At 34.7% G+C, this 13442-nt stretch overlaps 2 protein-coding genes and 1 non-coding gene across 3 annotated transcripts; 1 reads left to right on the forward strand and 2 right to left on the reverse strand.

Moving 5' to 3' along the window:
* Positions 1 to 1032: 1032 nt before the first annotated feature.
* Positions 1033 to 1104, reverse strand: TRNAT-UGU (transfer RNA threonine (anticodon UGU)). The gene has a single exon. It is a non-coding gene; the product is annotated as a tRNA-Thr (tRNA).
* Positions 1105 to 2250: 1146 nt separating this feature from the next.
* Positions 2251 to 8010, reverse strand: LOC143628804 (protein SIEVE ELEMENT OCCLUSION B-like). Its single transcript, XM_077098289.1, has 7 exons — positions 7309 to 8010; positions 6599 to 6703; positions 6057 to 6505; positions 5873 to 5988; positions 4486 to 4628; positions 3871 to 4362; positions 2251 to 2898 (listed from the first exon to the last, which is right to left on the reverse strand). Exons 1-7 carry the CDS (start codon positions 7981 to 7983, stop codon positions 2251 to 2253), a joined length of 2628 nt encoding a protein of 875 aa, XP_076954404.1. The 5' UTR covers positions 7984 to 8010.
* A 3270-nt stretch (positions 8011 to 11280) lies between these two features.
* On the forward strand, positions 11281 to 13148 carry LOC143628743 (uncharacterized). The gene is made up of 2 exons (XM_077098243.1): positions 11281 to 11645; positions 12775 to 13148. The coding sequence occupies exons 1-2, from the start codon at positions 11286 to 11288 to the stop codon at positions 12934 to 12936; spliced, it is 522 nt and encodes a 173-aa protein (XP_076954358.1). The 5' UTR covers positions 11281 to 11285; the 3' UTR covers positions 12937 to 13148.
* Positions 13149 to 13442: the final 294 nt, after the last annotated feature.

A 13442-nucleotide genomic window follows, 5' to 3' on the forward strand; every position in this document is an offset into this window, starting at 1 on the left:
GCCTTATGTCTCTTCTACACTATTATCATGCAACTTTTTTTATAATTCAACTGCAACCCATTGCCTATAAGCAAAAATCTAGCCTCTTTAATCACAAAGAATATATGAAATCATATAGCCATGAAATTCAAACATACACACTTCTAAAAGCATGCCAAACCACAGGATTCATCAACTAATTACTGCTTTTATCATAGTCTGCAGATATGAATCCCGGTTATACTTCTTTTGCCATGAACACGAGCCCTAAAATCAATAGACTAAATAGAATGGACGAATATCAAGAAAATATGATATTTCAATTCATATGAAAGTACTTCAAAACTGGCATCATTGAGCCTTCCACATACATTTTTTGAGTAAACCATGAGAACCCATAACCGGACCCACCAATACCCTTTATGGTAGGAAACCAGTGAAAACAAGATTCGAACCTGAGACATTTGCCGGATTGGAACCAAATGCTTACTGCTGGACCACCCTTAAAGATTTGAGCCCTTCCGATTCATGTTAACCAACAAAATCATTAATCAACTGGTTTCCAGTTTCCACCATTTGCCATTGCATATGCACTTAAAGCATAAATAACTTACTTATCATACAAAAGACCGTTAAATCCATACGCATAATTCGGATTTAAATAAAACCAATTCATTTAAATTTGATGTTTCAACTCACAGTGTTAGTGTTCTATATATGCCAATGGATCAGATCTTCAGATGTCAATTGTATAACAACTTAATATCAAATGAAACTTTGTCTTAACAAAAGCTACATAAATGGAAGTAAATGAAACTAAAATTAACAAAATACTTCACCTCCCAAAATGACTTCGTAAATCAAATCCAGAAGAGCTTGTGATGCAGCTTGTTGCCTGTTTGCCCTCTGTTTTGAGGTAAACACTATTTTTTTTAATAAGTTATATCATATCTCATAATCCAGAACATTCTGTATATAAAAAAAAATATTCAAATGCAACAAAAATTCGACGGAAGAGGATTTTGAATTAAAGAAGTGATTTAAATAAAAGAATGCCCCCATGCAGGATCGAACTACAGACCTCCAGTTTACAAGACTGGCGCTCTACCACTGAGCTATAGGGGCTTTGTTGCACCTGTTTTGTTATAATAACTCATAAACTATAAAATTTAGAAACTGAAACATCCCCAACATTTTGAAAGGAGATAAAAGATTTGACAGCTTAAATGGTATATTTAATCTTGTGAATATGGTGGTTGAAACAAAAAACATATTTCATTTTCGTTGGTTAATCATTTACTGAAGTTAGCATTAGTCTTACCGGTTGCAATGACTAGTACTGTCGAGAGATGTTTTGCTTAAAAAACATGTGAAGTACTGAAGTCAAAATTGTGTAATCGAATTGGTGATGAATACACGAACGATTGTGGCATTTATTACATTGAGAAAGAGTTCTTCAAAAATGTTTCGACCGGAGATGTAAAGATCATTTTGAAAAGATGAAAAATGTGGATAACAACTATTAGATTTAATGTTTTTCATTTTTAATCAAAAACTGAAAATGAATTATGTGTTTATGGGAAGGTTCTGCAAAATATTCTTAACATGAGAACCTAGGAAACAATACCAATCTATAAAAAATGAGAACGTAAAAAACAATACAAACTACAATACCAATCTACATAATCAATGCTTTATAATAACAAAGAAAAAACCAAACAATAACAACAAAAGAATCAAAATTAGCAACAAAATAATAACAACAAATACTTATACAGCAAAAGAAAAAACCAAATAATAACGACAAAATGTAAATTAACAAATATTTATAACGTCTCATAATCGGAAATCAGCAAATACGAATAAAAACTAACATCAAACACTTATAAAAACAAACCTAACAATAACACCAAATTGGTTCTCACTGTTTTCATATTAAGATGATTTTTATTTGATCCTGAAACATGTATTTATACATAATAAGGTTTAATCTAATTTATCTTGGCAAGAAACATACACGTTCATAGTTATCTCCCATGCATTCAAGCTTTATTTAATATTCATAAAACATCTTATTACATCAAAGAAGGTCTAACTCATACATTAGTTTAGACCCATCATATTACACTAAATTTTTTACACTCTTCACACACTATATATAACCTTATTCTTAACACAAATTAAACACATCAACAATCATTTGCCACTTTTTATTTTTCATAATAATAATAATAATAATAATAATAACAACCAGAATCAGAGGTTGATTGATCAATAAGGTTCGAGTAGGCCAGCTTGATCATGACAACAAAGGAAAGCAACGTGCTTCTCCATCACGCGATGGCACTCAGGACACCGCATGTCATCAGGGATCCTACCCGCCGCATAGGGAAACTCAAACCGACAACAGTTATTCGCTTCACCATGAAGCTTATCATGGTACTCCTTAAATGACAAATCAAAACCCCTTGAAGGAATATTGTCCTTCCATAAGTCAAAGTCAGCAGGAGTTTGCCACATAGTTGACCCATGACCACTAGTCAACACATGTGACCCTTTACAGAGCAAAGCCCATGAGCCATCTTTGTCATAGCTCAGGAGTTTCTTGATTTGCAGCATTATGGGGTCTTGGTCGTGATGATCGGCTCGTTTAAGTTGGAGTTTGGAGAACAACATGCTTTCTAACCGCGTCCAGAAGAACCATATGAGAGTGGTGTCTTGCCAGCAGTAACTGAGTTTTTCTACATTGATGGTGGAAATCGCTCTACGAACGTTTTCTCGCTTTTTGCTTTTGCCAACATACGCCATCTCTAGCAAAATGCCTGCAGCGTTCGCCATGGCCTTTGCGGCCCTTGTGAACTCGCGGATCCACTTGATGTCGTCGCCTCCATACAAGAAGATGTATTTGTCATCTCTTACCTAAAGCATAAAGTATATACACTAAACTATTAAAAACGCGCATGTGGGGATGCGCATGAGTCGGTTTTAGACTCAAACCGAATCATAAATTCGAAAATTCTGTTTTTGGGTTTTTGAATACCTTTCGGTTTTGAATTTAAATTCTTGGTTTTTAGTTTTTACAATGGGTACAGTTTGGTTGCGGTTTTACCATTCGGGCTTGACATTTTTGGTAAAAAAAAAATCCAAAATAATGAATTTGGGCCTGAAACTTTGGGTCTAACTCTTTTGTTTATAAAAGATGAATTGATTGTTACACATTTGAACCTGAACTTTTGGACTACAGCATTTATTAATTTCTTATAAATCACATAAAATCTAGTTTTTTGAGTCTTTTTTTTTCCTGTTCGTTTCAGTTTTTCTGGTTGATAGCAAAACCTAAACTAAACTGAAAAATCAGTTTTTGAAAATAAGAAAAAATATAAAACCAAACTGTTGGTTTTTTATGGGGTTAGTTATCTCAGTTTGAATACGTTGGTTATTCTGGTTACCGTCTGGTTTCATGCACATTCCTAAGCTTAGACCTAATTAGGCACAACCTTAAGCAGGCTATGCCAGGACTGGTCCTAAGCGGCCAAAGACCGGGCCGGTCCTAGGAGCAGGCTAACCTTAAGAACGGGCCTGGATAGGTCTTGGACCAACCTAGGTCGAGGACCTGGCCATGCTTAGAATGGGGCAAAGCGTAAGAACGGGCTTGGACCGAGCTTCTACTCGGGCCCATTTATGCACCTCTAGTATCTATCATAGGAGGATAAAATGTTAAAAATAGAACCATTGGCGGACCCACACTTTGAGTATAGAGCTCAGTCGACTCTTGTGAATTTTACTTTTTAAAAGGTATATATATGTTAAAATTTCTATAGACCCTATAAAATTGTGATCCCTGTGAAATTTTTTCTTGGGTCCGCCAGACCGCCACTAAATAGAACTTACCCAGTTGAGTATGTTAGGGTCCATGCCACTAACTAGCAACTCTAGCCTCCAAGTTTCATCCTTCCACAATGCTTCCTCTTTGGCGGTGGTAAATGGGAAGGCAGTGCTTCCCCAAATCCACATCATGTGCAACGCGTTTGGGCTCAACTCCCTACCTTGTGGGTCCAAAACCACAAGGATAGGCTTGTTCCGAAAGTGCCACCTGTCTCCAATCGACCTCTTAACCGCCCGGTCAATATTCGAAGGGTGGTTAACCGAGTACCACGGCATACTATTCTTCATATCCTCAAACTGGACATGCATTGCATCCGTGTAATCGACATATGGGTCCACGATCGGGACCCACACCACATCGTACAAAGCATCCAACCTCGATCCTTGAACACGTGACTCACTGTAAATTTGCTCAAGTATTGACAGCTCATCGCGCGACATGTCTAGCCCGGATATCAACAACAACACATTCCTTTTCCTTAGAACTTCAAGGTTGACCTATTTAACAAAAAAAATATTTAAAAGCGCCTCAACCAATAACTCTGCTATAAATGGAATTATACCAGGTACATTTATATTTATAAAAAAAATATATATGTAAATTTTAAATATTTCTCTTACCCTTTGTTTAGTAGTCCCATCAAAAAGTGGTAGCGGGTCGTCCTTCGGGTTAAGCAAGATCCTGAGGATCTTCATGTTGTCGATATGGACCGTATCAAAAAGCTGACTAAACGAGTTTCTGAAATCAAGCTCCTTCCTCTCTTCTGCATCAATCAAACAAGAGCCTATATTAATCTTTACATTTATTAATATATATATATATATATATATATATATATATGATCAGGATCACGTGAGAACTATTTGAAAATTAAGAACAATGGCAACCATTTGAACCACAAAAAACCCAAAAAAATAAAAAAAAAATCATAAAACAAAAATAAAAAAAAATAAAAAAAACAAAAATTCTTATTTATCATCCCGTTTTCATAAAAAAAATCTCGGTTTAGCTAAATTATACATATATGTATAATACGCACATATATGTGCACACATGTTTTTTATACACATATGTATTATTTAAGGTAAATGATAATATACATATGTGTACATTACGTAACTAGAGATTTAATGAAATTATACACATGCGTATAGGTATAATACGCTTTTTTTATGAAACCGGAATGAAATATAAGAATTTTGGTTTATTTACTTTTTTAAAATTTTCTTTTTTTTTTGTTTTATCATTTTTTAAATATTTTTTAGAGGTTTTCTTTAGTGGTCCAAAATGATTCTCAAAGTTCTCAATTTGCAAAGGGTTCTCTTAGGATCCTTACCCTATTATATATATATATATATATATAGGGTTAGGTTAAAATAAAAACCCACTTGAGTTGTGAAAACTCTAAAAACTCATTCTCATGTTTTTAATTAAAGATTAAATTGTGTGGTCCACAATTAAAGCTAATAAAAAATGTTAATATATATATAACTTTTTCTCTCTTCTAAAAACATATAAAAAAATTAGTAAAAAAATGATAAAAAATAGCAAAACAATTTTTTTTTAATGTTTCGATGTTTTGTATTAAATGTTATAACATATATTACATGTAACAAAAAAAAACCGATGTTACATAGGGTTTTCGTGGGTTTTCACAACTCAAATGGGTTTTCATTATATACTTTGCCTATATATATATATATATATATAGAAAATGGTTCAAATAAAAATAAGGAGTTTCCTAAGAATGATAAGAACCAATAGATTTTTGACATGTGGCATCATAATCTATGGTAAAAGAATAATTATAGGAAACTACGTCGGTTATAAAAGTGAAAGAGTAATTCTAGGAAACTATATGTCGGTTTTTGGTAAATTTAAATCCCAACCATTGATTAACATGTGGCTATGTTTTGTTCTTACTCTTCCTAGAAAACTACCTCTTTTTATTTTAACCCACCCCAATATATATATATATATATATATATATATATATCGATAACATACCTATAATACGGTGACATTCTTCGAGTTGTTTCTTGAGAAAGTCAAGCAGATGGTTGATCTTGAGTAGTAAGGAAGATAGTTCCCATGACTGCATCTCAGTTGATGATATCCCATACCTAAAGTCATTAAACTTGTTAATATGAATTATTATTATTAGAACATTAAAATATTATTTAATATTTACTCATGTCCCATGCTGGTCAGGCTAGTGATCATTGCAGCACAAGCAACAAGCCCTCTAACATTCCAATAAACCGCCTTTGGGACGGTATTCAATGCTCTAGCCATAGCCGGTACTTCAGAACTAACATACATCGATGGAAGCTCCTTAAACTGGATAATGCACTGAGTCAACTCAATAACCGAATGAATGAGTTTGTTGAGTGCATCAAATCTCGGCTTAAGAGGTGCCGAATGCTCCATGATCATAGGCACTTGTCTAAGAATAGCCATTGATTTTGCAAGTTGGTTTGACGAATAGATTTGAGCTAGAAGCCAGAATTCACCAAAGTTTAGAGCAAATGCTGCAAGGATCAGCGCCAGCTTGGCGTCCCAGTGGTAGTTCCCGACAGTGTGGAATAGCGAAAGTGCGATAGAGTGTCCATCACCGCCGGTTAAGCACTTGAATGACATCTGTAACATATTAATGGTTCATAAAATCTGTTTTTATCGCGTGTTGGTTTAATGAGAATATTGATTGATATATGTATAGTTTTGAGATCAAACCTCACAAGCAAGCCTGTCAATCACATGTGACAATATGTTAAGCATCACAACTGTGTTGGTTTGGTGAGATTTGCTGTCCAGTTTGCCTACATCAGTGTGTGCAACCTAAAAATAATTTGAAGAACCACAATCATGTTGTAACATTAGTAATAATAATAATAATAATCATAACTCAGTAACAGTAACAATAATAATAACACTAATAATGTTGTAAAAGTAGGTTTAGAATGCCTAGTACTCCTCGAGTAATCGCTATAAGGTATGGCGTCGAGGTGATTTCTTTAAATCCACCTAGTTACTAATAATCGATCAAATGTGGTCAACCTTAGCCAGAATCAGATCTAGTCGGTCAACTTGAGTGGATTTTGACTTAAAAGAATAAAACATATTTGTATTTCTATAATATTAAAGAACCGATATCAATTTTTTAATTAATGATTAGCAATTTTTAGAATAATTTAGTAAATAAAAATGTATTTCTCTTATATATATTGATATTTGACATATATATAATATCCAAAAATTAATTCTCTCTCTATATATGTCATGTCCAAGTACTCTCTCAGTACTCCGAGTACATCCAACTCCTCAGTCGGCCACCTAGGGTTCGGCTAGCGACTTTTTCAACCTTGATAATAATAATGGTAACGAAAAAAATAAAATAATAATAATAATAATAATAATAATAATAATAATAATAATAATACTACCAGTGAAGTAGAAGCATCTGCATGAGTAATGCCAGCGTTAATAGTGGCATGTCGAAGGATTTCTTCGACAATTTGGACAAGCGGCTTGACATCAACCTCAGTGCCATCAGGTAGATGAGTATCAAGCACTTGCTTCATGATAACATTATCATCCGAAGCGCTAAAGATCGAGTTTCTTTCACCTCGGTCCAGCTGGTGCATCATTGGATTAATATGCATGGGACCCGTCATCTCATGGTGCCTCGGGGCATGCATTGGATTAATCATCGAGTTCAGCATCGGGTTGCCTTTGGGTCCCATCAGCTGTTGCGGGTGCTGGTGCATTGAGTTTTGCATCAGCCCCAGCAACTGTTGTGATGGTTGCTGGTGCATTGGGTTTTGCACCAGCCCCATCAACTGTTGTGATGCTGGGTTAGTCATGGGACCCACAAGTGGCTGCTGTTGGTGCTGCTGGATTGGTAGTTGCGGCTGCAACGGTGTCATTGTTGAATTGACAGCCCCAGTAAACGGGTTGGTGGTGGTTGTTAACGGGTTGGCTGTTGTTGTAAACGGGTTGGCTGTTGTCGCCAACGGGTTGGTGGTTGTAGCTAACGGGTTGGTGGCGGTTAAGAGGCGTTTCTCGGGGATCAAAGACGGTGAGGATTGGTTGGTGTAATTGGACAGTGATTGGTCCATTTTGATGCAACAAAGTTGGTTTAATGATATGCAGCTTGGTTGTGGTGATCCTATGAGTTAGTCGCAGGGTTTAAATACTTGTTAAAAAACCGAATAAAGTGGTTTTGATAACTGAATCTACTTCCTTGCTTCAAATGGGGTCAAAAAAACATATTGTTAATTTCAAGATTGTCACTTTTGTGGTTTAGACTCTATTTTTTTTTACACTTTTTATCATTTGGAGTCCAAGAATCTGTAAGCAAGTTGGAAAGAATGAATGGTGTGTTTCATGCAGCCATTTTGGCATATTGCATAAGCATGTTTACACTTTTAAAGATGTGTAGGCCTGTAACTGAACCAAACGTTCAGTGAACTGTTTGTGAACCGTTAGACGGGAAGTTCGCTTATGTTCATTCATTTAATAAGCGAATGAACATGATGAAAAAGTTTGTGGTTATTTAATTAAATGAACGGACATGAACACATGTTTCGTTAGTTCATTTATAATTGTGAACGTTTGTTTATGTTTGTTTACATATTAATAGAAAATAATTGTATTTTCCAAATTATATCACCCTAATATGTTTTATATTTGTTTGTTTGTGTTCGTTTACGTATGTTCATATATGTTTATTTACTGTTCATTTATGTTCGTGAACTATTCGTTAAGATTTTAAATGAACGAACATAAAGGAATACGAACACGGAACATTTTCATTTTTAATTAAACGAATGGACATGAACACAAATATTTGTCCGATTAAGTGTTTGTGTTCATTTAAAGTTAAATGTACGAATATGAGCACGCCCTTGTTCGTGTTCATTCGATTCGTTTAAAGGCCTAGATGTGTATTTTATGTAGACACAACTTTTTCATTGTATTAATATAGTATTGCAGGGTAAAGCTTTAAGGTTTTAACTAAATATATGACTCCTAATAGTAAAATAAGGTTAGCCTTTTGTGATCCAAACATCTGGTTTATTAATGTTTGGGAATATAATTAGAAAGGGTATTGGTTTACTACTTAATTAATATTAATATTATTAATATCAAAATATACTATTATTATTATTATTATTATTATCATTACTAAGTCTAAAGTCTAAACTGACATATTATATTCCAAGAGTAGGGGAAGATATTTCTAGATTCGGATGAAGCTTACTCGGATATAATGGAATCATAAAAGTAGTGACATCCAAAATGATTTTTTTTGTTTTTAGTGTTATTATTATTATATTTATTTTTGTATGAGCCTTTACACTGAATTTTGTTAGCAGTGTTGACACTCGAGATTATTAAATGGTAAGTTTTTTTTTTCTTCTTTTCTTTCTTTTATTCTTCTCTTACTAATTTTTACCACTTTTATTTTATAATTTAACCAAAAAAAAAAACATGTGTCTATTATGTGGAGAGAAACCAGAATCGACGGATCACATTTTAATATCATGTTATGTGACTTTAGTTATATGACAATTCATGTATATCTGGTGTGGTATTCCTCCGGTGCTCGCTTTTTAAGTACGAGATCTCCAAAAGATACACTTGACTATAGGTGGACATTAATTAGAAAAGAAAGCAATTCAAGTGGTGATACTATAGACATGTTGGTGCTTGTTGCAATCAAGGAATGGTGCACTTGATTATATGAATCATTTGCAAAATAAGCGTATTCGTATTCATTATGTATCGGACTATTGGATCTTTTACAAGAGCATTGCGTGGGTTTTACCAACTGACTTCACGTCATTTTAAATATGTTTCTTTATCATGAGCTATACATGTTTCAATAATATTATCATCGTTTACTTTTTTTCACTTTATTGTTGTTACCGTTATGAACCTAACTGATAACGAGTTAACGACTGAATTTTTGTCGTGACGTAACTTAACAGAATATGTTGTTTTTGAAATTTGAAAATGAAATAATTGGTTTATGTCTTGATCACAAACTATGCAATTATTATCTTTTAACTATTTTACATTTGAGACTTTGAAGTTTGTGTGTATAAATATTCTACTCCTTATATTCTCACCTTCTTTCACACTCATAAGTCATAAGTCCGTGATTGTGATGAACTTTGATTAGCAACATCCTCAAGATACCGAATCTTTATATGATACGTCGACTAGCGCTAACACTAACCAAAATGTAGTCGGTATAGCATTTTTCAAACATGCCGTCGCTACAAGTCTCATCCGCATCACTTTTGACACTAACAATTGTCGTCGTTATAGGGCGACCTTTTCTGACGACATGTCATCGCTAAAGGGTCAACCTAACAACCATTTCCCTTCAACTAAACCAAATAATAAATTCGTTAATGATCAAATACAACAAATAAACTTATTTAGAAAAACAAAACTTGCATGTTGCGGCAGTGAACTAACACGAATTCGGTCGGTATCGGGTTACAACATCGAATCTAATCCAAAAAGTAATTGCCATAACTCATATACAAGAAATTAACATATTAATGAAAACCAAAATTTGTGTGTTTCGGCTGCGGACCTATGCGGATTCGGTCAGGAACGACAATATCGACCGTAAATTATAAAACATAAAATAGATTCTTCGGATATCCGAATAATCTGAAACTATCCGAATTGTTTTTTTAAATCCCTATCTGAATCCAATCCAAATCTGAATTAGTTACTCGGGTATTCGAATCGATCCGACCTGAAATCCGAATACGGTTGTATTTGAACATTAACGAATTTATTATTTGGATTAGTTGCATGACATTACCTACCGACCTAATTCAAAGACAGATATGACTGAGTGTAAGATCCGTTGTATTTTTCCCAGTGATAACTTACTTAAAATTAACAAATGGAGTGATTTCGGATCGGATTATTCGGGTTTCGGTTTTATTTTTTTTTTCCAGATTTCGGATTTCCTTAACACCCCTAGTTGAAGCAATGAGCTGGTGGTGGAGTCGTAAAAAAGAGACTAGGTGCTCCATGCGACCCATGTTCGATCTCTGCTCCTATCATTTAGTTTCGGCGACACCAGGAGATAATGGTAGACTAGGTGAATAAATAAAGTCTAATAATCGGATCCTTGAACTGAACATGTTTTATCTCACCGTATTATCATACCTCTAGGCGAGTGTTCATTAACGCTAACGGTTTTATGTGAGGGTTTTCCACAAATCACGATACAAATTATCTTAATTTTTGAAACATTTGAAAAACTCCCAAATTTGTAACATCCAAAATCCAAAAGTGGGGTTTAAACATTTATCACCAAATTCACATTTTCCCTGTAATCCAAATCCAAATCCAAATCCAAATCCAAATTATTAAACTCTCAACTTCAATGGAAATCAACGAAGACGACTGGGAACTCGTCAACGACGACGGCTTCATCTACCGTCGCCCGAAGCGACTCCGACCCGAATCCACCGTCGCCGCCGCCGACCCACCGCCGGATCCGGCAGCCGAAGCAAAAGCCCGAGCAGAAAGAAAGAAGGGTTTGTTACTAAAGCTGAAAACAAAGTACCAGCAAGAAATTGCTCACTGGGAACTTTTGTCGAACACCTTGCGTGCATTACAAGAACGGACACAAAATCAACCGGTGGTTGCCGTACAGCCTGTGGTGGATGACACGGTGTCTAATTTGAATGGCGGTTCGTTGGGTGATAGTTATCAGGAGCTTGCTGGTACACTGCTGGCTCAGGTATATTGTTTATTGTGGTTTTGTTAGCCCTAGGGTTTTGAAATTGGGAGTTTGTAAATGGGTTTTGAAGCTGGGTTTGTAGAATTAGTGTCTTGGTTTTCGGTAATTGTTGTTGATTTTTTGTTGAGATTTAGAAATTTATTCAATTTTGGATTTAGGTTTTTTTTTGGGGGTTTAGGGCTGTGAATTGGGCATTCGGTTGGGATGTGCACGGTTCGGTTTGGTCGGTTTTAGGTTAAAAGCGAACCAAAACCGAAACTTCGGTTTTCGAAATTTTGAAAATCGTTCGGTTTCAGTTGCTTTGGTTTTTTGGTTTGGGTTCGGTTTGGGTCGGTTTTAGGCTAAAAGCGAACCAAAACCGAAACTTTGGTTTTCGAAATTTTGAAAATCGTTCGGTTTCAGTTGTTTTGGTTTTTTGGTTTGCGTTCGGTTTGGGTCAGTTTTAGGCTAAAAGCGAACCAAAACCGAAACTTCGGTTTTCGAAATTTTGAAAATCGTTCTCGGTTTCAGTTGTTTTGGTTTTTTGGCTTGGGTTCGGTTTTGCCGTTTGAGCTTGAGCATCTTGAGCCGAAAAAAATAAAAACTTGGCCAAAAATAATGAATTTGGGTGTAAATAATTTTGTTAATTATTGTTTGTTATACATTTTGTCTAAAATATTTGAGTTACAAATCTATTAAGTTTTAAATAAAAATTAAAATTTGAAATTCCGTAATTTCGGTTTGGTTTTTTTGGTTTAGGCATTTGAGTTTGAAAATTTTGGACCAAAAAAAAAAAGGTAAGCCAAAAATAATGAATTTGGGTCTAAATCCTTTTGTTAATTAATAAATAATAACTATTTGATTAATGCTTAATATACATTTGGGCTAAAATATTTGAGTTGCGTATTTGTTAAATTCTTATAAACTACAAGTAAAAAATACGTTATGAAAATCTATATATTCGAATTTTATTACATGCAAAACCAAAACCGAACTGTAAGTTTGGTTTTTTCAAAAACATAAAACCAAACCGTCGTTTTTTGTTCTGGTTTGGTTTTTTCGGTTTCTCACACACCCCGAAAATTCAGTGTCTTTCTTTAGGGGTTTGTAACTTTGTATGTGATTTATGGGAAATTTGTTTACTTTGCAGGTTGAAGCTCAGGAAGCCACTATTAATGAAATTTCAAGATTATGCGATTCTGTTGAAGCCTTATGTGATGCAGAAGAACAACGGTTGAAGCAGCCATTTATCGACCTACCAATATGGGAATCATCGCCACGAGAGCTAATCACATTGCTGTTAGAAGACTGAGGTTTTTAACCGTGGCTGTAGGCTAACTTGGAGCTAGAAGAAAGGTTTCGGATTCGTTTTCTGTAGAAGAAACCGGTCACAATGTAGAAAGTGAGTAAGTCTCTGTTAACCAAGAATCTGTTGTGTTATATATTTTTGTTTAGTGGCTATAGTTAGATTCATTGACTGCCAACTATATGAATATCAACCGTGATTGAGCCCGTGTAAGGAATTAGGGTAGAATAACTTTGTTGATCTTGTTCAAGGGTGGTTTGAAATGAATGTAATTTGAGATATTGTAAAAATTTGTTGATTTAGAGATTCTTGTTCATCGGTCATGTTTACAGTTTGTTAAGGATCTAAGCTGTAAATATGACGAATGAGTTTCGCTTTAGTGGTTCGTTCCCCTGTTTAGCAACTTTGCAGACAAAGATACCAGTTGACTTTCAAAACGAGTCGTATTTGCAAGATATGGTAAGTGGAAAATGGGCTGGTGTAGCAATGGCTTTTGGTTTCTTTGATATTAA

Source organism: Bidens hawaiensis, unplaced genomic scaffold (assembly GCF_021521415.1).
Source record: "Bidens hawaiensis isolate Kalapana, Puna unplaced genomic scaffold, B.hawaiensis_p1.1 tig00005061_1, whole genome shotgun sequence".
NCBI classification, from domain to species: Eukaryota; Viridiplantae; Streptophyta; class Magnoliopsida; order Asterales; family Asteraceae; genus Bidens; species Bidens hawaiensis.

Excerpts from the sequence above, each read along its gene's own strand:
- LOC143628804 (XM_077098289.1), bottom strand. The coding sequence starts at position 7,983 with ATGGACCAATCACTGTCCAATTACACCAACCAATCCTCACCGTCTTTG. Across the intron at positions 6,506-6,598 it reads TTGACAGGCTTGCTTGTGAG|ATGTCATTCAAGTGCTTAAC; the intron begins GTTTGATCTCAA and ends AATATGTTACAG. Across the intron at positions 4,629-5,872 it reads AGAATGTCACCGTATTATAG|AAGAGAGGAAGGAGCTTGAT; the intron begins GTATGTTATCGA and ends TGATTGATGCAG.
- LOC143628743 (XM_077098243.1), top strand. The coding sequence starts at position 11,286 with ATGGAAATCAACGAAGACGACTGGGAACTCGTCAACGACGACGGCTTC. Across the intron at positions 11,646-12,774 it reads CTGGTACACTGCTGGCTCAG|GTTGAAGCTCAGGAAGCCAC; the intron begins GTATATTGTTTA and ends TTTACTTTGCAG.